Consider the following 26,227-nt stretch of genomic DNA (forward strand, 5'->3'; position numbering starts at 1 on the left):
ATGATAATTTGGAAGGTTATGAGCATGACTAATGTGAATTTTTCTTTCCCCCTTTTTTATGAAACCCAATCTTCGATTTCTATGCCATCAACATGAACATTTCAACACGGGCAAGGGCACGCATGGAAGCCCGGGAGCAGGCAGCCCGGGACCAGGCAGCCCACGAGCAGGCAGCCCTGGAGCAGCCAGACGAGGAGGAGGAAGAGGAGGAGGAGGAGGAAGAGGAGGAGGAGGAAGAAGAGAAGGAGGAAGAAGAGGAGGAGGAAGAAGAGGAGGAGGAAGAGGAGGAGGAAGAAGAGGAGGAGGAAGAGGAGGAGGAGGAAGAGGAGGCCGAGACAATGGCTCAAGCTGGGGCCCACACAATTTCCCCATCCCCTTCCCCCACCCCCTCCCCAACCCCCACCCCCACCCACACCCCTACCCCCACCCCCTCCCCACCCCATTTCCAACTCCCCTACACCTCTCCACCACCCACCCCCAAACCTCTCCAATCCCCACTCACACCCACTACCTCTATCCAAATTCCCATCCCATCCCCCTTGCTCCTGACCCCCCCAACCACCGCACAGCCAACCAGCGGGGACCAGGATGGCTCAAGTAGCCGTAAGTAAATAATGTGTCTAATGTTGACCTACACATTTCTACACATAAACAATCACAACAACCACATATGTGTATCCAACATCAACATTAGTTGCAACATATCACTGCAGGGCGACCATGAGGTGTGTCCTGTCCTTCTCCAGGAACAAGGGTCCCCTTGGTGGTTTTTTTGAGTGTGGCCATGCCTCACCCCTTGAATAATTGACATAACAGTACATCCAATGAGATATCCGACATTAGTGGTGTGGTAGTTATGTGGCTCCAGGTGTTGGGTAACTCCAGTTCCCAGCGTGATGTGCAACACAGGGCCGGATTATAATGGAGGCACAAGGGGTCAGTGCCCCTGGGCCCCCCTCTAGCTAGGGGCCCCCTGTGGTTGTCATGTATTTAAAAAAAAAAAAAAATTTAAGTTTTTATTTGTTTTTTTTAGCTAAAGGTTTTGTGCATGGGTGGGGTAGTGCTGCAGCTTCACCTATCTGCCAATGTGACAATGATTTATGGTGCTGAGCATCGGGAGCCAAGGCACACTGATTGCACAAGTGTGCAGTGCATTTCTGGGAGTTGACTAAGTCCCATGACACTTTGCACCAGAGGACAGAGGCTGAGAAGTTTGTGCTGAGCTCTGATTGGTGGAGCTCATTACATGCTTCTCAGGTCCATGGAGAACAGCAGCAGCAGCTTAGTCATGTGAGGGTTTTTAATCAGAGGCAGCACTAGGATTGTGAGGTCTCCTCCAGAGTAAGGGGCAGAGGGACAAACACAGGCTTTTCATGTGGTGTGTGTGTGTGTGTGTGTGTGTGTGTGTGTGTGTGTGTGTGTGTGTATATATATATATATATATATATATATCCCCTGCAGTTAACCATTGACCAAGTTTATTCTGCCTTTACTCTGTGTTTTGACAGTATAATATTCTCCCATGCAGTGTGCGGCCAGTAATGACAAGTGCAAGGGGGCCCCCCGGTCTAAAGTACCCCGGGCCCCCCGAAGGCTTAATCTGGCACTGGTGCAACATAAATGTAGAGATTGTTTTGGTAATAGTGTGTGAGGCCATGCGGATGCATGCTTTACAAACATAGCTGTAGGCCTATAATTTGTACAGCAATGTCCGAAATTTAAAATAGTAAGGAGTGCTTAAGCCACAACAATGTCATAACCCTTAAATAGCACAGCCTAATTGTGAGGTTAGAGGACAGTCCCCCAAAACCAAAGTACCAATTGGGATACAGCATACATTCATCCATGAAGGAGTAATTGAATTAATGTTATTTACTATGTACAGTATGTGTGTGTTAACATATTATTTTTTAGTACTGTGTTTACAGCAGACCCATCTTCAATGTAGTTTAAAAATGTATGTGGCCTTCACACATAACTCTGAACTTTTTATTATGTACAAATACAACAAACATTTGTGTATGTTATATATTAATTTTTTTTTTTTTATCCCTTCACTACAGACACTGAACAGCAGCAGGAGGAGGTGGCAGCCCTAATGCGGGAGATCGTGCTCACCCTCCTGTACCTCCAGATCCTGTTTGGCCTTCTGGAGGCCCGCATTTAATTTTTTTTTATCCCCCCCCCCCTTATTATTTTTGTTATAAATAAAAGTTTATGTACAGTTCGAAATTGCCTGTGTTTTTAATCAGAAATATGTTAGAGGGCTTGTAAGGGTAGGTACATACAGATGTGTACTGTAAGTTATACTTGTAATTTGAGGTGAGGGGTAATGATTGATGTGTGAATGTGTGTGTTTTTGAGTAAAATAACACATAGTGAAAATGCATGAATGTTTAATGTTGTTAGATTAAAACATCACACATAACATCAGGGTAGGTATACATGTTACACATTGTGGACAAAGTAATTATGGACATAATTTAGTACATATACTGAAACACCAACATAACTTGATTTAAAAGTAACAGCAATATGGGGACACATAGATAGTGATTAAAATGCCACATTAGAACATAACAAATATACATGTAATGAGGGTTCAAATGTTGTTTTATTAGGTCTTTATTAAGGTAGACAATTGAGTTAATAGAAAACAATAATAGATTAACAAATAGATTAATTAATCAATTGTCAGAATTGTAGTTGAAAGGCAAGATTTGCAGGTCCATATATGTGAAGGGTATGGCAGCGTACACGGACGTACGCTCACTCTCACGAGCGGTGACATAAGCTGTGTTTTCCATTGAAAACAATAGGGAGCCGTCCGTGCAAGCTGGCGTACGCTCAGATCTCCGCAAGAAGTCGGTGGGAAGACGGACGAGAGACGTCCGTAAACGGCGCCGTACGCTCAGTTGTACGCCAGTTGTCGGAGTGCAAGGGCTGGGCCGTCTGCGTACGTTGCCGTACGCTCATTTGTACGCCACTCCCCTTCTACGTTATTTCTGCCCGTACGTAAGCGGCTGATTTGTGGGTGGACTTAACCCCAACGGCCGCGTACGGCTAGCGTACGTTAATAGTGAACGTACGCACGTTTGGCCGCTCCGATCAGAATAACCTCCATAGTGCCAGTTACATACCATGTCCTCAGTAGTGCCAGTTACATACCATGTCCTCAGTAGTTCCAGTTACATACCATGTCCTCAGTAGTGCTGTTACAAATATCACCAGTACATTTTTAGCAAAACATTTTTTTTTTTCACTGTCTGGAATGTATGGTTTTTGGAATAATTCGGATAACGGATATTCGGATAAGGGATACTCAACGTGTACGATATAAACCACTGCCCAGTGATATTTAAAAGATAACAATAAACAATAAATAAATAAATCACATGACATACATATTGAGAGACAAAACCGTATAGTAATAGTTTAGTTTGCGAGGTTAGTTGCTTTTATAGTGCCTGAAGGAAGGTGTTAATACTTCTTTTTCTTATTACAACTGTGAGATCAAATAGCACAGGAGACAGCCTTTATGTTAAGTTCTGTTATCGCCACTGCTTCCAATAGAGTACAGGTATATTGACTACATGCAGTAGACAGCAACAGAGCACTAATTTCCTATGGAAGAGGAACGAGCAATGTTGATAGCAAGGTTGACGTGTTTCAGTGCGCCAAATGCACGTTTGCTAATAGTCTCTATAAGAACAGCACAATCCCCCTTTTTTTATTAACTAACAAAATTGCAGTTGAACATATCCAAAAAGGGGTTTGGTTGATTCTTATGAAAGGTGTAACCTAATGTATCACAATTCATAAGACCCATGGAACATGCCTGTAGAGCCAGTATCAAATCCTCCATGATCGCATGATGACATTGGCTGAATGGAAGGTCTATGAAACATACTCAATGTGAGCAATATACATTACTGTGGTTGTATGACCCTGTACAACTACAGACACAGAAACAAACACACTAATGTTTTGGTGGGGTATAATTAACTTATTGGAAACAAAGATATGGAATTCTATAAAGTTGCAAGACAACAACAGTTAGTATGCAGATGGAGCGGCATGACTTCCTCATGTGGAATATCTGTGATTGATGTTCCCTGTAATCTTGCAATTCCACGACTGTAGTTTATGATTTCAACTTGGTGAGCCCATTAATTAGCTCTTATATAATAAGCCATCTGTGTAGAAATAATTAAAGGCGCTGTAGCACAAGCAAACACATTGTGAGGGAGGGTGTTGTGACAGAACTGTGTCCTGTATAAATCTATGTATAGGGTATGTTCACTTCCGCCATGTCCTTGCTGCAAAGGTGAGGTACTGTATAATGCATTAGTTATGGAAACTCCAGAATTCATTTGTAAGTAAAAGAAATTATATCACTGATGAAGTCTAAGTGGTGTCATGTACAGACTCCCCACACTTGCCAATCAATGTGAGCCCCTGGCAGCTGAGTGGCCACATTCCCCTCTGTGCTGGGTGCACACCTTGCAGTTAGTTTCTGAATGACATAGCACGTGTGATGCATTATCTTGTGCACCCTAGGGATGGCCATCGACCATCAATGATTTGAAATCATCGATGGTTTATGGCCAATGTTGAATACAATTGCTATCGATGTGGGACAACCAGATGGCTTACCTACATCAATGGCAAAGGAGAACTGATGGTTCTTTTTTTTTTTCAATGAGTCGGTTAGAAGCATAGCTCTGCCTCAAATCCGTGAAGCCCCGCCCCCACATTTTGATTGGCCCTTGGGCCATTCATTCAAAGATAATGGATAACCATCGATAGCTAAAACTATTGATGGTTATCCATCACATAGCTTATAACTATCGATGGCTAGGTGCAGAATCTCCATCTATGGTGATTGCACCGATGGCCATCCCTAGTGCATCTTTTGCTATCAGGAGAATACCTATTCCGCCAATTGAGTTTTATATGAAATATGCATATATTACTTCAAATATCTACCAAGGTCAGCCAGGGACTGAGCAGTATTTCAGCCTATGGCACCCACACATCATGGGGCATGTCACAAGCGCCCTCACGTGTTTCGGATCATAAATCCAAGGAGTTAAGCGTGTCTTGCTATTTGATTGGAATATATCCCTGTCTTCTCTTTGGGATTATGTTACCGGTAGAGATCAGTGACCAGATCTGGAACTGGAGCTGCTACCACTGGACTTTAGGACATTAATACTTTATGTTGTGCTTTTGGTTTTATTACACATGCTTTTAAACGACGCTATATTGTAAGTGCAAACTGTTATTAAAATCACTTGTTTTTAAATGTTATGTACTATGTTTGCAACCAGTGTGTGATCCATGGTCATCTGGGGGGAAATGTAATAGGATGAGAGCAGTGGCGTAACTATAGCTCCGCAGCCCCCGCGGTGGCAGGGGGGGCGCAGAGAAATTGGGAACGCCGCCGGGGGGGCTGCGGGGCTATAGTTACCCGCAGTCTGCGTCTCGCCCGGCTCTCTGTCGGGACCTTCCTGACGTCACGGTCCCGGCCGGCTCCTGCTGCAATGAAAACTGACAATTAGAAAATGGCTGCCCCCCCACCCCCCCCCCCGCAGGTAAGAAGGGGGGGCAGGTTAGGTACGGCGGGGGGGGGGGGGGCCACATGCGGCGGGGGGGCGCTAAATAGTTAGTTACGCCCCTGGATGAGAAAATCAGAAAGTAAGAGATTTGGTAAGAAATCTCCAGTTTTTTTAAAGCGGCAATCATTTACACTGCAAAATCAATCTGGTTTTGCAGTGTAAATGATTGCTGCTTTAAAAAAACTGGAGATTCCTTACCAAATCTCTCACTTTCTGATTCTCTCATCCTATTACATGTCCCCCCAGGATTCAATTTACAACTTATGACTGATACGATCATCATCCATTTTAAATATTTATGGTGAAACCTTTATTTACCCCCTACACGTGGTGGAAAATAACTTTTATTTGGGAACCCTGAACGCACAGAACACCTTTGTTCCTCTTTGCTTGCTATTATCTCCTTTTTGGGTGTTTTTGGATATCACCCAATAAACACCCAATCACCGAATCAGACCTAGAGAAACTATATAGTAAGTAAGTAAGTTTTACTTATATAGCGCACTTTCTCATACAGGACTCAAGGCACTTTACAGACATCAAGACAATGCACATGACATAGGCAAAAGGGGTGGGGGGGAGATCCCCCCTCCTCTAGGCAAGTGCCTTAAGTTTTGACAATAGCACTGGTATATAATATGATTAATAGAGCTGCCACCACATCATGCAGTTTAAGTGACAGAGCAGATGCTGCACGTGCCCAGTGTACCAGCTTCTTCTATCACATTTACTGTATGTGCGGATCTGAGCCCTCAAACATCGCAATGGACCAGACAGTAGCTGCCAGGAGGAAGAGACAGGAGCCTTACCATGAAGTGGGAAATTGTGAGCTTAGAAAGTACTGGTTCTATTATGTATGTGTATTTATTTATTATATGTTTAACCTTTTCCTGACCACTTATCTTATTTAACTGATCGAAACAGCCCATCTGTAATATTGAATATTAATTCTGTATTCCATACAGTATCCAGTGTATAAAAAGACCAATATTCAGGGCTGTTACCCTCCCACCGACTCCCGTACTTACTCCAATGCACTGCAGAGTGGGAGATTTTGGATTACATTTGAAAACTCCCCTCTAAAAATCCTGCGTTTGTCAGTGCATGATACATAGGATTTGGGTAGTACAGCAATAGATAAAGGTGCTCATACACAGTACAATTCTTTTATGCAAATTGTATGCGATGTGATGCAATCTAGTCCAAATTGCATACAATAATTGTACAGTGTATGGGTATCTAAGTCACACAGACATAAACGTAAGCCTTGAGAGCACAGTGGGCACAATGCAGTGTTGGTGCAGGCATTTTGGATAATAACTTCCCTGAGTTGTGTATTCCACCCTAACAATACTTACAGTATATCTGAGTTATTACCGCCAGTTCATTGCAGAAGTTCCTCTGCCAGAGAGATATCACCTGCTGTTCAATTGTAAGCAAATGAGCCTAATGTGAAAAAGTCTTTCTGTAGGAAATCTGCTTTAAAGTCATTACAATAAAAATCTAGAAAGCTTTTCTGCACATTTTACTGTTCATAACTGTATCTTAAACTACACTAAAGTTATTCTAATCAGCCTACTCACTATTTCCCAGACTTCTGGTAAAAAGCAATAGCAGAAAATAGGTAAATCATTATGCAGTACTTTCCAGTAGGAATTATAATGTCGACAATAGAGGCATATGGTATCAGTGGCAAACGCAGGATTTTCAGAAGGGGGTTTCCAGAGGGGCGGAGCAAAGCATGGAGATGGACACTTAGGTGACTCAGTATATGCCGGGTCAGTTAAAGTATTACAGATAGACCAAATGTATATAAATAATAATAATAATAATAACAATAATAATACACACACACATATATACATACATAACAGCAGTGTAGACCCCTGGGCATAGCAATGTATTGGGGCCCCTACCTATCCTCCAGCGGTAGGGGTGGGGGAAGCTTTGATGTCCCCCGAGTGGTAGGGGGTATTCTATCAACCGCTCAGCATGTAGGGCCTGGATCAGCAATTTCCACTAATTACCCCTTTACTACACAGATGGAGGGAGATAGGGTGGGAGAAGGGGGCATTGGGCTGAATGAAGTGGTCCTGATACATAACTTCCAGGGTGGTAGAGGATGTTTAATATGCAGAGGAGGGGTGTATAATGGAGTGGGCTTATTATTCATAACTTTCTGGTGGGAGGATAGCTTGCTTGACTGCAGATATCTCCAGTTACCAGAAATAGATTTCTTAGCTTTTAATGGAATTAAAAACTAGAGAATCCCACCTACCAAATGGTATTGGGGACTAGGGGATCAGAATTCAGGAGGCAGAGCAATCTGCCAACGAGAATATAAAACTACATACCAGGTGTGTGGAGATGGAGCAGTAACCAGCTGCTGGAAGGCTGATATCTCTGGTTCTGTGAACAGTAGAGACTAGCTACTAGTGTCCCTCAAAGAGGAAGAGTCCCAGCTTTTGGAATATACCCTCAGAAAAACTCTAAGTCAGAAAGAACCTGAAATATCTGACTGGGAAGAGCAATTAACAGGCTTGGATGGGGACCACTGTTTTGAAGTCAGATATCTCCGGTTCCCAAGGGCCGATTTTAAAAATTCTTGTACCCATGGTAAGAGGGGACCCTCAGCTTTCAGGCTAGTGCCCCTAGACTCCTGGGGGGGTTTCTGGGTACTCAGAAACCCCCCCTGCGTGCGCTACTGGGTATTCACTATCGGGCCCCTGAAGTCGCCAGTTAATTAACTGTCCAACTCACTGTGGGCTGCATAACCAAATACACTGGAGCAATTCAATGCTCCAGTGCAAGGACAGCGGCTCTGAAACGCAGCTCTGCCTATGAGCCCTACCACTGACATTAATTCATACTTTCCTACTCTCCCCTATCAGATTTGTGGGTATGGTATAACGGGTGCTGGACGGGGTCACGATAGTCGGGATCCCAACAGGCATTCTCCCGACGTCGGGATCTGGACTGTCAAAGCACCGACAGCCGGGTTCCCGACGGCCGTCGGCTATTTTCCATCGTGGGGGTCCACGACCCCAATAGAGGGAGAATAGAATAGGTGGCGAGCATAGTGAGCCACCGTGCCCGCAGCGTGGCGAGCGCAGCGAGCCCACAAGGGGCTTTGTTGCGCTCGCCATGCTGTCTGGGTCTGGCCAGTCGAGATCCGGACATCGGGATAATGACTGTCGGGATCCCGACTGTCGAACCCCTATACCACACCCAGTATAACTCTCTGACATAGGGATCCCAACAGGGGGGGCGATCGCATTTAAGCCCCTTGCAGGATTCTTTCTCTATGGGGCTTGTGGACCCCGATGAGAGAAAATAGCCTGTGTAAAATGGGATTCCAACTGTCCGGCTCCTGAGAGTCGGGATTTCGATGTCTGAAAAATGACCATCGTAATCCCGACTGTCAGTGAGTCATCCGGCACCCCCTATCTGTGGGTGGAATATATACAGTACATGGAATTTAATGTCTGCACCAACCCTGCATTATGCTTACTGTACTCTCTAGGTTCCCTTTTTTACTTCTGTATTACTGTACTGTGTGCTTTGTTTTGATGCCTGATACTGTATCTTGTGTACAATATCCTTTGTTTTGATGCCTGTTGTATTTTGTGCCATGTGCTTTGTTTTTGTTACCTGTACAGAGGCTTGAGTCCTGTTGAAGGAAGATTGCTATATAAATAAAATTATTATTATACTGACCTGACTACACCCCCTCGCATGGCGCAGCGAGAAAGTTGTATGCACTAATAACTGGTAGTGAAAGCTTACACTGCTAGGTTTGACCTGGCAGTGTTATGCTACCCATACACTTGCGCGATTACATTCGACGCAATATCGGGTTTGATTTCAGTTGAAGTTCACCTTTCCATAAATCGCATCGAAAATGCTTTTTTTGCGTACAATTGTGTGTACAATCATGAGATTTATCGAATGTCGCTTGCGATAAAAAATTTGGTGGGATCACATGATCGAATGCGATTGCATTGAATGCTGACAAAAACACACCAGATTATCGAACAGTCATGTGCACAGTGGGTGGAAGAGGAGTGGCCAGGATTTCTCCAGAAATTGAACATCGCAGTTAGAAAAATCGTATGCGCACAAAACAGCATTCGACCGCACGTACAATTCGATAAATATTATGTGCAGAACATAAGATCATGAGACATGAGATTCGACCAGCGTGACCGTGCATCGCATCGCATGGTACACAAAATGTGCATACAATCATTCGATTTATCGAACAGATGTGGTCACAACTGAATTATTTCATGCTATATCTCACAAGTGTATGGGCAGCATAATGGTGTCCACACAGGATTTTAGAACAATTCAATATGTCACCCAATTTGCCTTGTAATCGAAAATGGCTGTAAATAATTAACACATCATTAGCACATTGTTTATCGTGCCTACATACAGAATGGTGTGTGCCAAATCCTACAAGACATGTCGTTATCTTTCTGCATGCTGATATAACGAGTGGCGGGTATGCGCATTGCAGCGATATCATGCCCATACACGGACAGTTTTTAAACAATACTGTAGGTCGTTCCAATTTGTTGAAGCCGGCCATATCGTTTAAAAAATCTATCCATGTGTGGGCACCTTACTGTGCATCATGTATATGCACTAACGGGTGCCGGACAGTTTCCCGACAGTCGGGATCCCGACAGTCATTACCCTGACGTCGGGATCCAGACAGTCAAAACCCTGACACTCGTGGTCCCGACGGGCCAAGGCTATTCTCCCTCGTGGGGGTCCACGACCTCACAGAGGGAGAATAGAATAGGTGGCGAGCGTAGAGAGACACCGTGCCCGCATCGTGGCGAGCACAGCGAGCCCGCAAGGGTCTTTGTTGCGCTCGCCCCGCTGTCTGAATCCGGCCAGTCTGTATTCCAACACCAGGCTAGTGACTGATCTGTCTGGACCATATACCACAAGCGCACTAATAAGGTGGGGGATGCAGGTCTGAATGTATACCTCCCCAGGGCTATTTTTCAGTAGTCTCCAGCAGGAACTGAGGCCCTTATCCTAGTTCACTCTTTCTGACAAAATATTTCTTAGATGGACAAAACCATGTGCACTGCAGGTGAGGCAGGTGTTACTTGTGCAGAGATAATTAGATTTGGGTGGGGTTTTACACCTGCCTCACCTGCAGTGCACATGGTTTTGTCCATCTAAGAAATATTTTGTCAGAAAGAGTGAACTAGAATAAGGGCCTCAGTTCCTCCTGGAGCCTGCTGAAAAATAGCCCTGCTCCTCCCTATAAAAATGATTGGGCCCCTAGGAACTGGAAGTTTTCATAGTTGAGAAAGGAAGGTATTTTGAAATCATTTATGGTCTATGACCAATGGTGACTACTTTTACCATCGAGGGAAGAGAACCAGATGGTTTTCCACAATCGATGATACAGAAATACCAAGTGTTGGGTCTTGGAGCTCAGCTCCATCCCTCAACACTCGCTATGCCCCAGCTTCAGGCACTGATTAACTGTAGCTCACTTAACGCTAAAACAGTGGGGACCATTGGGGGATTATCCTTCAATGGTACCATCATTGGTGACCATCTCTATACAGTAAATATCCTTCCAATGGCAATCTCTAATGCAATGTCGGAAAGAGACAGCAGAGCCATCTCCTGTGTTGCCTATATAGTTGCTGCAATACTTAATAGTTTTAAAAAGTGGGTGGCAAATTATCTTTTCACCTACTTTATCAAAGTTCAAAGAGAGATAAAATCGTGATGGATAAAGTATCAGCAAATTAGCTTCTGCCTTATATTTTTACAGTCTGTATTTGAAAAATGAAAGTTGGGAGTGGGAAATGGGTAAAAAAACGCAACTGAACCCAGAACCCCAGAATGGAAATGCTCTTAAGGGCCAGATGTACCAAGCTTCAGAAAGTGATAAAGTGGAGAGTGAAAAACAGCCAGCCAATCAGCTCCTACCTGCCATGTTACAGGCTGAGTTTGAAAAATTATATACTGTATCTGCCTTATATTTTACACAGTCTGTATTTGAAAATTGACAGTTAGGAGTGGGAAATGGGTAAAAAACAGAACAGAACCCTGGAATGGAAATGCTCCAGTAATCAAACTCTGTACCGGGTTCTATTCCGCTTCAGCCTTTTACCTTGTCCTGTTGGCAGCAGATTAGTTGGTATTTTATCTCTTATAATTGTAGACACTTGTCTTGTAAGATTGAATTGTATAGATTGTAAGCTTGCGAGCAGGGTCCTCCTACCTCTATGTCGGTTTGTTTCTACCCAGTTTGTTCAATCACTGTTGTTTCCAATTTTAAAGCGCAACAGAATATGCTGCGCCATATAAGAAACTGTAAATAAACTGTAAATAATTGTATGTTACAACACACACACAAAAGTTGCACCTGTCCCATTTTCTATACATAATAAAGGTTCTGAGATGTAGTAAAGTTGCTCAGGTTCGTTACCATGGTGGTGCCTGTGTGTGCTGCATAGCCAGGGGATGCAATAGATATCAATAGTGAATACACTACAGCAGCAGCAGCAGCAGCAGCAGCAGCAGCAGCAGCAGCACATACAGTATGTGATGATGCAGGAGGAGCAGGCAGGGATTGGGAAGGGTGGGCTGGCTGTGTGGATGGTGGTGCTGCTGCTGCTGCTGGTGTGAGGAGGAGAGAAGCATCTCAGTGAGGGCCGGGCTAATGCAAATCACTGCAATAGCAGCAGAAGGAAAGCAGCTGCAGCCCGGACTCAGCAGCAGCAGCTCATCCAGTCAGGGGCCAGGAGGAGACGTACAACAAAGACACAATACACCCAGAAAGGAGACATTTACTGCCTGGCCCATTTCATCCACTCTGAAATCCAACCGGGAGCATATTGAGGAAGGGGCAATAGTGACACACTAAGGTAAGTCCCTTACACTGACTCTGCTTGCCTACTGATTGCATTGGGCATTGCTGGTATATAGATGCCAAGTCTGGTGGCTGCAGCACCAGAGAGCACAAGATGCTGCTGGAACTTGTATCAATGTCGTATGCCCTCTAGGCAGCCGGTGCCAGGGGGTGCAGGGGAGGTGGGCACGGAGCTGGTCTGATTCATCTCATTACACATTACATAGTAACGGAGGTGTACTGCAATCCTGCCAGTGCCAGCCTAACCATATATAAGAGGTGCCTATGTGTATATATGTATTATGTATGTATGCATATATCTATCCATTCATCCATCTATCCATATATCTATGAACAGCCCATTTTTTTAAAGTATAATAGTATATAATGTCACTGTATAGGCATATGTTTATAATGTATGTATGTATGTATGTATGTATATATATATATATATATATATATATATATATATATATATATATATATATTGGTCTGTGTGAAAGTGCTATATATATGGTGCTGAAATATGGTGGCTTAGCTAATGCTGGCAGTACATATTAGATCTATCTCCCATCACAGTGACAATGCATACAGGATGCCGGTTTGCAATATCCAGGCCCCCTCTGATTCCTCTGTGGGTAATTGGCCCTGATGGTTTAGTGATTGCATGTTGAAAGACAGAGCAGACAATAGTTCTCTTGATTGACAGCTTTATATACAGTCTGTAGGGAAAGCAGAGTGTGTGAGGCGGTGGGGGGGTCGCACTACTAAACTTATGTATAAAGGCTGTAGGGTGCCTCCATTGCACACTGATGCTGTAGTTTCACAGATACAGTATGCATGTTGGGGAGAGGAATAGCTTAAATTCCACAAGCAGACAGTTTGGCATCATACTTTCCCTTGTAGCTGTGCAGATTGGGAATCTGCTGGTTGGAATACTGATTACACAAAGAAATACAGTTCTGTCACTCATCCTAAAAATGCTCCAAGTGGCTTCATCATCAGCTGCTGCTGCTGTACAGGGGTGAGATCACCATTTGATTACTCCGCATCCCAAGTGTTAATGTGAGAATTATTGATTTATAAACCTGAGTATAGGGCACATGCCTGAAAATCTCTGTGCCCTGCTGGATTACCGTAGATTAACGGCATGGAAGAAACACACCTGAAGTGAACATGGGAAGAGGGGAGTTGCCCTTTTATTTTTGCAGCACATGGCATGGTGGAAGGGTTGTAATCTGTAGGGATAGATGGGCTTTATCTGTCATTCAAACCCTTAACTGTGCATTTCGGCAAAATTGCATTTATAACCTAATTAGTAAGGTAGCCCAGCACCCCCAGTCTGTTTCATCCGCTGCACACTGCATTGTCAGCACATTGTATTGGGAAAAAATAGGCACTGCACCCTCCTTATATTGGATGCATTGTATAATCAGGCACACGTTACAATATATAACGTGTATTGCCGGATCACAGCCTCTGAACAGTCACATTTTGATGGCTCCTATTGAATAGGATTTTATTTATCATGTATATTTTATTATTATTATTAGATTTTTTTCACATTGGCCATAGTTAATCAAGGATAAATCTCAGCACAAGCTTGTCAGCGCATTGTTCCTGCCTAGAATAATATACAGTGTACAGTAGCAAACAGCTCATCAATACTGGGTTTTTGATGACACCCTGACTGTTATCTATTTGGAATAAGGAATCTACCAATGAATGTGTGTTCTGCATTGGAAATCAATTAGAAGCTTGGGTAACAAGCCACGGCTATTGCTCTGAACTCAAAATCTAGTTTGTAAGTATTTTGGTAATCTATAGATCAGTATAGAATCAGTAGAATACAGGATATTTTGTTTATTATGAGGAACGAGGGACGTTTTCTGGAATTCTCTGCAATCATTAGTGGCCAGACCTGTGTGTCTACAATATAGCACTTGTCTAGTCAGACCAGATTACTAGGAAAATGATCCTGCATCTGGTTCTAGAATTGAATTAGGACACTGTCTATGGTTTCCAGGCCAAAAAGAGAATATGACACATTTCTATTCATATGTTTAATCCTAACATATATGAATGTCTATTCAGAGACACTGCTTAAAATGCTGATAGAGTTTAGGCCATTGCAGTTCTCTTTGGTCTCCCTACATGGAAAGTGCAGCCATCTTTTATATATCACTTTTCTCATGTGAATTTGCATGTAGCGTTGGTCTCAATGGGGTAGTCTTCATGGAAATGTGCCTAAAAGAGTAATATGGGGGTTATTCAGGTTGGATTGCATTAGCAATCCAACCCGCAGTTCCCCGACTATCAGGAAACTGTGCATGTGCCATATCCCTTCTGCGCATATGGAAAACTGGTCTTACATTTGCATATCGGAAATGCAAATTCCACTGCCTGATTGACAGGCAGGGGCACTTGCAAGGAGGGATGGTGGTGGGGCCTGCCGTCTACGGGAACACTGGCATGGGGAGGCCAAGGACTGTGTTGCATATGCAGTTTTGTTGCCTCGCAATGCCCCTTTCGTTTGCAAGCATGAGGAAGGTCAGATTTAAGGTGGCCATAAACTACTGCGATGTATAGCGGCAGTGTATGGCCACCCGAGCCCCCCTGAGGCTCCTGAGACCTTCCCGGACGGCAGAATTGCAAACGATACATCATATGTAGTACTTTAACATGTGTTCTATCGCATGCGACACCGTCGGAAGGGGGGCCGTGTCAGAGGTCGGACAGGTAGCAGTTCCAACCTCCGGCTCAGGTCTGATGCATTGGACCGGAGGGGGACTTCAAACACATCCACTTTGAAACAGCACTCCCAGAAAACACTGGGGTTTTGCCCACAACCGCCGTCCGGCTGTCAATTAACTTGCGAATAGTCGCTTTGTTTTCAAGGGGAACCGTGTATGCGCACACATGGGTGGTCATTTGATAATTGGGAGGGAATTCGCAGCCCTGCCATAGGATCTGAATTAGGCCCAAAGTCTCTCATTGGCGTGTTATTTGAGTGTCACAGGCATTTCATTTAACGCTGCTATGTTCCCACATTCAGATCCACAGCCACAGAGGCCATGTTCAGGGGTGCGGATGGCGGATGTTCAGAACCACTGCTACAGTTGCATTGTCCACAATCACTGAGGGAAATTTAGTAAGATCCCCGATTACGGACGATCCCATGTACGAATGGGTATGACCTGGGATCGGCTGTAATAGGCCAAAAATATACGAACTGCGAATACGTCTAATTTACTAAGCTGACGTATTCTCAGGATTCATATTTTCTGATGGGGAAGTTTCCCTGGCAGCCAAATACCAGCAAGAAGCCTGCGCGGATCAGTCAGGTCTGTGCAGACTTCACTGTGTAAAAATAAGGAAATTAAATAAATAAAACTGCGTGGGGTCCCCCCCCAAGAGTATAACCAGCCCGGGCTCTTTGAGTGCTGGTTGCAGAAATGCCCGGGGGAAAAAAAGTAATGGGGTCCCCCTGTATTTCTAGAACCGGCGCCGGGTTCTTGGCCCAGTCCTGGTTCCCAAAATACGGGGGGGGGGGGGGGGGAAGGAGTAGGGGTCCCCTGTATTTTGAAAACCAGTACCATGTTCAAACAGCCAACAAAGAGTCCGGGCTGGTTAGGCTCATGGGGGGAGGGGCATGCAGTTTCTTAAATGTATTTCTTGTTCGTATTTTTATACAGAGAGAAGCCTGCAGGTTGTACTTCCTATTTAATTAGCACCTTCTAGAAGACATCTTATTTTCCATAGAATTCCCATCTTAGTAAATTTACCACATTCATACCCATTTGATCTTAACTACGGTCAGGATCAGCCCTAAAAATGGGCATCTCAGCGCTTGTACTGTTCGTTGCACTGGCACTTGCATTTTATCTCCCCCGCTGTTGCAACGACAGGCGCTAACTTCCTTTTTAGAATTATCCGCCTTGTTACATAGCACCAGGGGAGACCAAGGTACTTGTGTAGTATCACGGCGCCCGTCGCGTCGCATACCACTAATTAAGGTATGCGATGGTATGCCATGGCATGCGATGGACCCGATTTGAGGCTTTTCCCGGGAGGAGTGTACAATTTTAATATCGCGTCTCATCGCATGCCATTATAATGGCATGCGATGCGACGCGATTTCAATGTTAAATGCCCACCCAGACCCGATTTTTAATTGTACCCCCACCCTGATAGGTAATGACAATGTTAAATGCCCCCCCATTGTTAACCCCACGCCACTATCAACGCCAACCCGAAGCGTGGCGAGCGCAGCGAGCCCGCGTGGGGCGGTGGTACGCGTCCTCCGACCTTTTCATACCCCCACTATCCACGTCAGCGTGGAGTTGATTTTATATAGTGTGGCGAGTGCAGCGAGCCACCCAGCCCGAAGTGTGGCGAGGGGACGCGCATTACTTCACAAGCGCTCGCCACGCTTCGGACTTGGTGGCTCGCTGCGCTCGCCACACTATATGAAATCAACTCCACGCCAACGTGGATAGTGGGGGTATGAAAAGGTCGGAGGACGCGTACCGCCGCCCCTTGCGGGCTTGCTGCGCTCGCCATGCTTCAAGTTGGCGTTGATAGTAGGGTGGCGTTAACAATGGGGGGGGGGGCATTTTACATTGTCATTACCCATCAGGGTGGGTATACAATGTAAAATCGGGTCTGGGTGCCTGTACAATTAAAAACCGGGTATAATCGCGTCTCATCGCATCGCATGCGATCATATGGCATGGCATGCGATGCGATTTTGTGGTAGTATAATGCCCTGCGATGGAAATGGGGGGCGCCGTGATAATACACAAGTACCGAGACCAATAATAAAGTACAGTATATGGGCCTGGTTCTGGTTGACTCAGTAAGCTGCGAAGAGGTTTATAGGACTGTATATGAGTACTCGTTTATAGGACTGTATATGAGTACTCGCTGTGACATAGGAAAGAAGCTTAAGCGATGAAAGTGCACTGGATAAATATAGAAACACGAAATGCTTCCTGTAGATCGAGATGTATTTTATGAACTTCATCTCAAGAGCTTCTCCTGCTTCATCTCACTGGTAGATCATTACAATATAAATAGAAGCACCACAATTTCTTCTCAGATAAATTGTAGGTCCATGTGTAGACAACTTTGACTTATGCCAGCATGTTCTTGTCTTGCCCATACATATGTGAGATATCAAATGCAATCATTCGATTTCGGCCACATGTGGCCGATAAATCGAATGATTGCATGCATTTTTAAGCTGACATTCGACGTCGGATGTTGCATCAATAGATATTATGAGCTGCACATAATATTTATCGAATTGCATGAGCAATCGCATGTGGTTTTTAACCACATGCGATTGCTCGAATGCAATCAGCGGTGGGTTTGGGAAGCGGGGCCGGGATGGGTACCGGAGCGCTGGCGGGGAGCCGGTACCTTAATGCTGGGGACCGGATGGACGATGCAGCAGCAGGGGAGGCATGGTGGCTGTGTAGTGGGGACCGGAGTGGTGGAGCTTTCAGGCGGCGGGACTCGGCAGTGGCAGCAGATGACTTTGAAACACTGGACGGCCCTCTGAGATAGCTCTCTCAGCCAATCAGAGGGCCGTCCCAGTGTTTCAAAGTCACTGCTGCTGCTGACAAGTCCCACCGCCTGAAAGCTCCACTGCTATGGTCCCCAGCTCCGGTCCCGCCTACACAGCCCCACACCACCCCTCTTCCAGCACCCGATGTCCATCGCAGGATGGCATGCGACATCGGGTGCTGCACTGGGCACCACTTGATGCGATCAGATGCGATGCGACATCGCAATGCGATGTCGCATCGCATCTGATCGCACATATGTATGGGCAGCATAACCATTCAAAAACAGCACAGAGGAGTGATGTGAGTCTTTTGAAACTGGTGGGGAAAGATCAAAGGCAGAGGCACTTTTGTATGAAAAATATGGTACTTTTATATTAGTTGGGCACCCACTATAGTTAGTACGCTCATACGCCCACTATTCATGTCGGCATGGAGTTTTATATAGTGTGGCGAGCACAGCGAGCCACCGAGCCCGAATCATGGCGAGCGGACGCGGAAAACTAAGCAAATTGCTTAGTGGGTGCCCAACTAACATATAAGTACCAAAAATACTGTATCATATATTATACCTGTTACTCCTACCACAGTTATAATGCTGCTGACCCTTCATGATGTCACAAGCAAAGCCTTAAGGCTCATACACACTGGGCGACTTTGAGATGAAAGTCGCTCAAAACAGCAGGCTTGAGTGGCTTTCAGCTCAAAGCAGCCCAGTGTGTATGGCTGGCGATGAGCGGTGAGCGCTGCTGCGCGCTCCCACAACATAGTCGGGAAAGCCGCTCATCTGCTGGTTATACCAGCAGATGAGCGGCTTTGCATAGCGCTCCGTCTGCGGAGGGCAGGGGGAAAGCCGCTCAGTGTGTATGCACTGAGCGGCTTTCCCTGCAGCGATGAATGCTATCATCGCTGTCCATACACGCTGGGCATAGTCGCCCAGTGTGTATGGATCTTTGCTCTACCATGGACCATGCACTGCTGGGGAAGTCCTATTTTTCAGCCTGTACCATAGATGGGACCATATTATATATTTGTATAATCAAACCCATCAATGTCTGTTAGCTTGTACCTATTATATGAGCTTAGTGATGTTATTATATAGAAACAGAGAACTTGATGGCAGCTAAGAACCACTTTGCCCATCTAGTCTGCTCGTGTGCGCGCACACACACACACACACACACACACACACACACACACTTACACACGAGGCTTCATTGTTGATGAATGCCTATTAACCAGTATATTATTTGCTTGTGCAGAGAAACTGGGGCACCAGGAGAAAACCCACAGAAGCACAGGGAGAATATACAAACTCCACACAGTAAGGGCTGTTTTGGGAATTGAACCCTCAGTGTTGTGCGGCAGTAATGCCAACCATTACACCATCTGTACTGCCCTTGTTTGTCAACAATTATTATACACTAAAAACTCATGTGATCACTTAATTATTTATAAGGATAACATGCCCCTGAATACAGATGATTTCATGGACCTTAATGGCCCCTGATACAGATGATTTAGAGACCTCTATGCAGCTTCATATATTTAACCAGTAACTTATACCCCTTTTACACTAAAACATCAGGTCACACTGGGGTCTTTGGTCCCGGCTCCAACCCAGTTGCGACCCAACGTTTGGCCCCTTTTACATGGCGTGACCACCCAGCTTAATGCCGGGCGGGAGACGTCAGCGGAGGTGGGCCCTGGGCTGACGTCATCATTTGCAAGTGACGGGAAATCCCCCAGCCAAGACCCCCGCAATGTCAAAGGACATGCTGGGGGTAAGCCCAGCACCCAGGAAAGCTGCTGGGCTGCCACCAGCTTGCGTGTGCCCCCAGCTTCTGTCCATGAGGTGAATGGATACTGCACACAGGCTTCCATTCACCTCCTCCCCGGCTCCGCTGCTGTTTGCATAGTACAGCAGACAGCAGCGGAGGCTTTATGCGCCCCCTGCCCAACCTCAGGACGCTGCGGTCGGGAGGTATGGGCTCTCCTCATTGGTGTAAACCGGTCCCTGGTTGGATGACTCGGGTTGCCCGTTTACGCTGCCCCAGGGGCGTAACTAGATATCAGTAGGCCCCATAGCAAAAGATTGTAAGGGCCCCCCATTTACCAACTGATGGTGATAAATGTATGTAAAACATATTACTTAGACAGTAAAGATGGGCCCCCCTCAGCTCTGGGCCCCATAGCAGCTGCACCCCTTGCACCAATGGTAGTTACGCCCCTGCGCTGCCCTTGAACACGGGTCTCACTCGTGCTTAACCCAGACCATTTCTCGGGTTGAATTGCCGGGTCTTTGGACCCGTTTTTCTTTTTTAAGGGGACCATTCACACCGAGCCCCGATCCGGGTCGACCCGGGCAATAACCCAGAAAATGTTCTTGGTCTAAAAGGGGCATTCATGCCTCAATAACTTCCAGTAGTACCTTACATAAGGGGCAACCTTATCGCTGTTACAGTACAACCTGCAGTCAGTAATTCACAATGAGCCCTATGAGTTGGACAGTTCAGTGTTTGTTTAGTTGTATTGCTGTTTAGTATAGAACTTACTGTATTTGAATTTTGAGTCGCTTTGAATATGATTTTCCTTCAGGCAGATGCCTATTGTTCTAGATGAAGGAACATTAGAGGTTGAAGAACAATGGTGTAACTGATTACAAAGAAGATCTAGTGACCATGAATAAATGCAAAACCAATGTTCACAGTCACTGTTCAGATAATATTGGCCCTATATTTGGAAACATAATCTTCCCATGAAATGAATTAGAATGTTACAGTAGGAAAGAAATAACTGGTTCACCACACGTGACCAATGTAATGCTGATACTCATTTCTTGGTTGAGATGAGTTTATCTTACATTTAGGTTTCTTTTGATACATTGTTTTTGTTTTCTTTTTATGCTTGTCTATTTTCTAACATTGAGCCATTCAGCCTCCTGTTAGTCCAAGGCTGTTCCAGACCTCTGTCGACCTTGCTTTAATAAAGAACTTTGTTACATAGGCTTCAGTTTTCAAACCTTCTTTTGTCCTGTAGCAATCCCCCTTGTCGGTAAAAATGTATTTTTCATTCTTCTCCCCCTGTGTTCTCTAAACTGCCTAAACTGCACACTCATGCACTTTTTATTAGATTTCTTCGGGTTAAGATAATGGACAAAGAAACGGAGAAGAAAGCATTCCAAATTGAGGCACTCTTGGGGTAAAGTACTTCTAATAATCCAAACGTAATTTATATGTTAAACCTTTTCTTCCCTCACTAAATGTGTGAAATAGTAAAAATGTGACAAGTGGAAAGTAAACAAAGTGCACTAAAATGTGACGCACTGCTATTGTATTGAGGATAATATTTGAATGATATTTGTTGAGCATGTGAGTGTGGCAAATCACAGGCATTGTGGCCAGAGGCATGTAGTTAACATGACTGTCCTGATTGATCAACTTAGCTGTGTTGAAATTTGAATGTGTGGTTTCACTATAGGTAAATATGTCATATAGATATGTAATGAGTCAGCCTGACAGCTTCTGTTCAAATATGGTTCCAAAAGTTGAAAGATATCCCATTAACACAGTGGCGTAATAAACCCTGCCCTCCACATCCTACCTGCTGCTGGTAAGTGGTAGAACATGCTCACAGTCTAGAAAAGACTGTAGTAGAGGTCTGACTCTGGTCTTTGCTTTCACTGTGCAACTCCATCTTTCCCAAAGATGTCACTGGGAAGATAGCGCTGTTTGGGGGGGATCCACTTGTTGGCACCAGGTAGGTATAAAGTTGACACTAGGGCCCACCTCACACCCTACACATACACTATAAATACTGCTTTGCTTCAAGATATGCACATGCATACAATAGCTTTCTTTTCCTCAATATTGTCTAAATGAGATATCACAGCAAAGCCCCATAGACACCAGATGAGTTTTTAAAAGATATCCCTCAGAAGGGCCCTTCTGAATGATATAATGTAAAAACATTGTCTAGTGCAGGGCTGGCCAAAGCGGTCCTAGAGATCTACCAACAGTCCACATGTTCCAAATCCCCTAGCTGGTGCACAGCTGTAGTCATTACTAACTGTCACATTTTCAAACCTGCTGCATTCATATCTTGAGGACAGGTTTGGCCACCCCTGGCCTAGTATATATGGGGCTTCAATCTGACAATACCGTCAGCAGGGGCTGATTGTTCCCGGGCCGGATTTCATTTCCAATCTCGAAGCAGCCGGGGGATTGGTGATGTGCGTGCTACTGCCTGGGGGGGAGTGTGTGTTTTAACGCTACTGCCCGGGGGGTCCGCTCGCAGGTGACGTCACCCACCCGCGACCAGCGGCCGCAGCCTGGTCACATAGAAGGGCAGCATAGCCCAAAACAAATATGGCCGCCGCATAGGATGATGCCAGCACCGGCACTGATAGCACCAGCTCCGGTAGCATGGTCGGCGGCCCAGCCAGGTGAAAATCTGGACCGACCCACCGGGAAATGGCCCGGCGGGCCAATCCGCCCCTGACCGTCAGTAACTACTTGTCCAGCAGGGGACCCGGTGACCTCACTGAACAATATCATTAAACAATATCGTTCACTGTGTATGTTCTCTCTTGTTTGCCCCGTGCCCTGCTGATATAGTAATCTATAAATGATATCATAGTTACTATAACTATAATTAACTATATATAGTTAACTATATCAGCGGTGCTGCTGGTCACCTAGTGTGTACAGGGCTTACAGGGAGTTGTTGTAGGATGTGACTGTGACTGCAGGTGCAGCTTGGTTGATATCAGCACGTTCTTGCAGCTGCCTTATGCTAGGTACAGAAGATACGCCGACAAACAGGCCTATTATGTCCAACTTTGCCATAGGATACTTTGGTTGTTAACAGTCCCTCACTAAACTCACATCTGCAAAGTATAGACATAGGGGGGTAATTAATCCCGGGTCACGACTGTCGATCCGGCCCGACAGCCGTGACCCGGCCCGTTTTCATTTTGCTTTACCGCATATCACCAGGCGGGATGTCCCGGCTGACGATCGGCGAAAAGGGGTGTGTCCACGTAAACGGCTGTGGATTGTAGATTTGGCCGTGATCGCCCAACTGCTTTTAAAGTCGGGCCGTTCTGTCGATCTGCCTCTTCAATGCAGTCGGGAAAGACAACATTGAATAGGCACACACCACTATTTCCTCCATCCAAAATAGCAGCGGGATTGAATACCCCCTATAATATGAAATTGCTCAGGCACACGGCAACAGAACTACAGGGGTGGCAGGCTGCTCCTGTTTTACATATTTTGTGCCCACGCCGGGCGACCGCACCCCCCCCACAGTGGCCAGAGGTCCCCCCCAGCCCCCTCGAGCTGGAGGCGGACAGTATTGCGTCCGCCTCGCCACCCCGCCGCACGGATACTGAGACGCGCGTGCGTGGGGGACGCACGCGCGTCTCAGTCAGATAGAGGTGCCGTGTTGCTGGCGGATCGCCAGCAGCATGCTGCTGGCGGATCGCCAGCAACAATAAGGCCCGATACATCTGTACTGCAGGACGTCTGAGTTTTGTTTCATGGAATAATGGCACAAGAGTTCTATCATCCATGCATCCTTTCAGACCCGAGTCACCACCTTACAACCTTCTGCATGGGCACTATTGCAATCTGACGGGCCAGGATTACTATTACTGCTCATTCTATAGTTTCTTTACAGAGCATGGTAAGGTGGGCGAAAGCTGTATTTTTCATACAGTCCGATGAGGTTGCAAGGCACTTCTAATATGGATGACGCTCGATTAACATGGTTATATGCACCAGCTATAATTTGAATAATCCGCATCCCTTACGATAGTACAAGTACCCTTAATGACATTTATTTTAGCCATATTCCTTGCAGTGTTCTTAAAAATATCTGGGGTAACATCTTTCCTATTAAGCCCCGATTAGCAGCACTACCCATATAGTAAACTATAGTGTTTGCCACTGGGCAAACCATATAGTGCATACTGTACACACTTAGGGCCTGATGTATCAAGCTTCAAAAGTGATAAATTGGTGATAAACATCCAGCCAATCAACTCCTGCCTAACAGTTTTCAAACCCAGCCTGTAACATGACAGGTAGGAGCTGATTGGCTGGCTGTTTATCACTCTCCATTTTGTCACTTTTTGAAGCTTGATACATCTGTCCCTTAATGATATTGTTATCAAAATCGTTAAGTGACATCACTACTTGGATTTGTTTCGCCCTGGGCATGATACTCACCGTAAAACTCCTCAGTAACAATCCAATGTGCAGGGTTGCTGTGAACAGCAGATTGATCTTGCGGCATTTAAAGTGAGGGGTATTCTCATCGTAATAAACTTTAGTTTACAGATAGCTCAGTTTAGATGGACCATTGCTCTCAGTGTGTATTCATGCAGATTCTTGCAGTATAAAACCCATTGGCAGACAAACCATCTGGTACAAACATTTACCTTAGGGGCTCTACAAAATCACTTAATATAAATAAAATGGAAATGCATTCTCTGTTGAATGTGAAGATGTGAAGGTCTGGTGCAGTGTGTCTGTAGCTATGTTAGATATGACCCTACACAACCTTAGTTCATGCTTCAGTACATCTGGTTTCTAAGCCTATCTTACAGTATGAAGCTATTTTCTCTCTATCTGATTAACATTCATACAGTTCACAATATTCCCCAAACCTGGGAATTATCCATATGGTACTTTTCTAATTAAACTTGATCCTCGCTGACTTGCCTCAGAGAACAGAATTAAATCTTGGCGTAGATGTAAAGAAAGTGTTTAGTACATTATTTCTGTCACACCGATGGATAGCATATTGTACTGTATATCTGTGTTTCTCAATCACGGCCCGCAAGACACACTACAGGGTCAATTTACTAAGATGGGAGTTCTATTTCACATGGCTGTTGCTATGGGCAACCAATCAGATACTATCTATTATCCTCTAGAAGGTGCTAAATAAATAAGTAGATTCTGAATGGTTGCCAATAGCAACATCCCATATGAAATAGAACTCCCATCGTGGTAAATTTTCCACGTCCACCAGTGGCGTAGCTATAGCACCGCAGCCCCCGCGGTCGCGGGGGGGGGCGCTGTGCATATGGGGGCACCGGGGGGGCTGCGGTGCTATACTAATCCCCCCGCCCCCCATCCCCCGCCGGCTTACCTGTCCGCACGTCCCGTCTCCCCTCCTGGCTTCAATCAATGCTATGGAGACGGACCACGATAAAATGGCCGCCCCATAAAGCAGACTGTTCTCTGAAACTGTCTGCGGTATGGGGGCGGCCATTTTATCGTGGTCCGTCTGCATAGAATTAATTGAACTTAGCCAGGAGGGGAGCCGGGACGCGCGGACAGGTAAGCATGGGGGGAGGGGGCACGCCCCCCATTAACGGCGGGGGGGGGGGGGCGCCCCAAACAAAGCTACGCCACTGACGTCCACGTTTTACTTATATCCGTGCTTGAGCGGGATAGCTGAGTTTAGATGGACCATTGCTCTCAGTGTGTATTCAGCGGGACGGTTACTTCAAAACAAATGATGCACTTATTAGGTTACCTGTGCTCAAGTATGACTGTGCTTAAAACCGGCACTGTTAGTGAGCCCTGAGAATCGTGGTGGAAACCCCCTTCACTATACCATTCAGTTACAAGGCATAGACAGAAAGAAGGTAATTTTGTGCTTCCGTTATAATAGCATTCCTCATACCACTCGATAACGCACATATGTGATTATAAACTACAGAGCGGAGGCAGCAATCTTGTAATAAATATGAATATCTGAATATGCAATGTAATTGGTAGCATTTTCTTGAATCCAAAGTGCGCGCACACTATGGGGCAGATGTATGAAGCAGCAATAAGGGAGGGGAAGTGAGCCAGTGGAGAAGTTGTTCATGGCAACCAATCGGCTGCTCTGTATAATATAACAGTATTCAAATTATAAATGTTACTTCAATGCTGATTGGTTGTCATGGACCACTCCGCCCCCTCCCCCCAATGTCATCTGTGCATGCAGTCAAATCCTGACTATACTGGCAACAAGACCACAAGGGTAAATCAGACCTAATTGCATGATTATCGATAGACTACACATGCGTACGGTCTGGGAGTAAAGGTGCCCATACACGGTCCGTTTAACGGACCCGTTCG

The 26,227-nt window shown here is 45.4% G+C and overlaps 1 protein-coding gene across 5 annotated transcripts in view; it reads left to right on the forward strand.

Moving 5' to 3' along the window:
* Positions 1-12,264: 12,264 nt before the first annotated feature.
* The window catches only part of DCLK1 (doublecortin like kinase 1), a 307,761-nt gene continuing 293,798 nt past the window's right edge, over positions 12,265-26,227 (forward strand). For 2 of the 5 annotated variants that reach the window (XM_083169786.1, XM_083169784.1), the window contains exons 1-2: positions 12,266-12,529; positions 21,216-21,284. In XM_083169786.1, the coding sequence (XP_083025912.1) occupies positions 21,235-21,284 (50 nt within the window). In that variant the 5' untranslated portion in view covers positions 12,266-12,529; positions 21,216-21,234. Of the gene's footprint in view, positions 12,530-21,215; positions 21,285-26,227 lie in introns of all 5 variants that reach the window. The other 3 variants (XM_083169785.1, XM_083169789.1, XM_083169787.1) reach the window with 3 other exon arrangements.

The sequence above is a fragment of the Crinia signifera genome, chromosome 2 (assembly GCF_055691185.1).
Source record: "Crinia signifera chromosome 2, ASM5569118v1, whole genome shotgun sequence".
Taxonomy (NCBI): domain Eukaryota; kingdom Metazoa; phylum Chordata; class Amphibia; order Anura; family Myobatrachidae; genus Crinia; species Crinia signifera.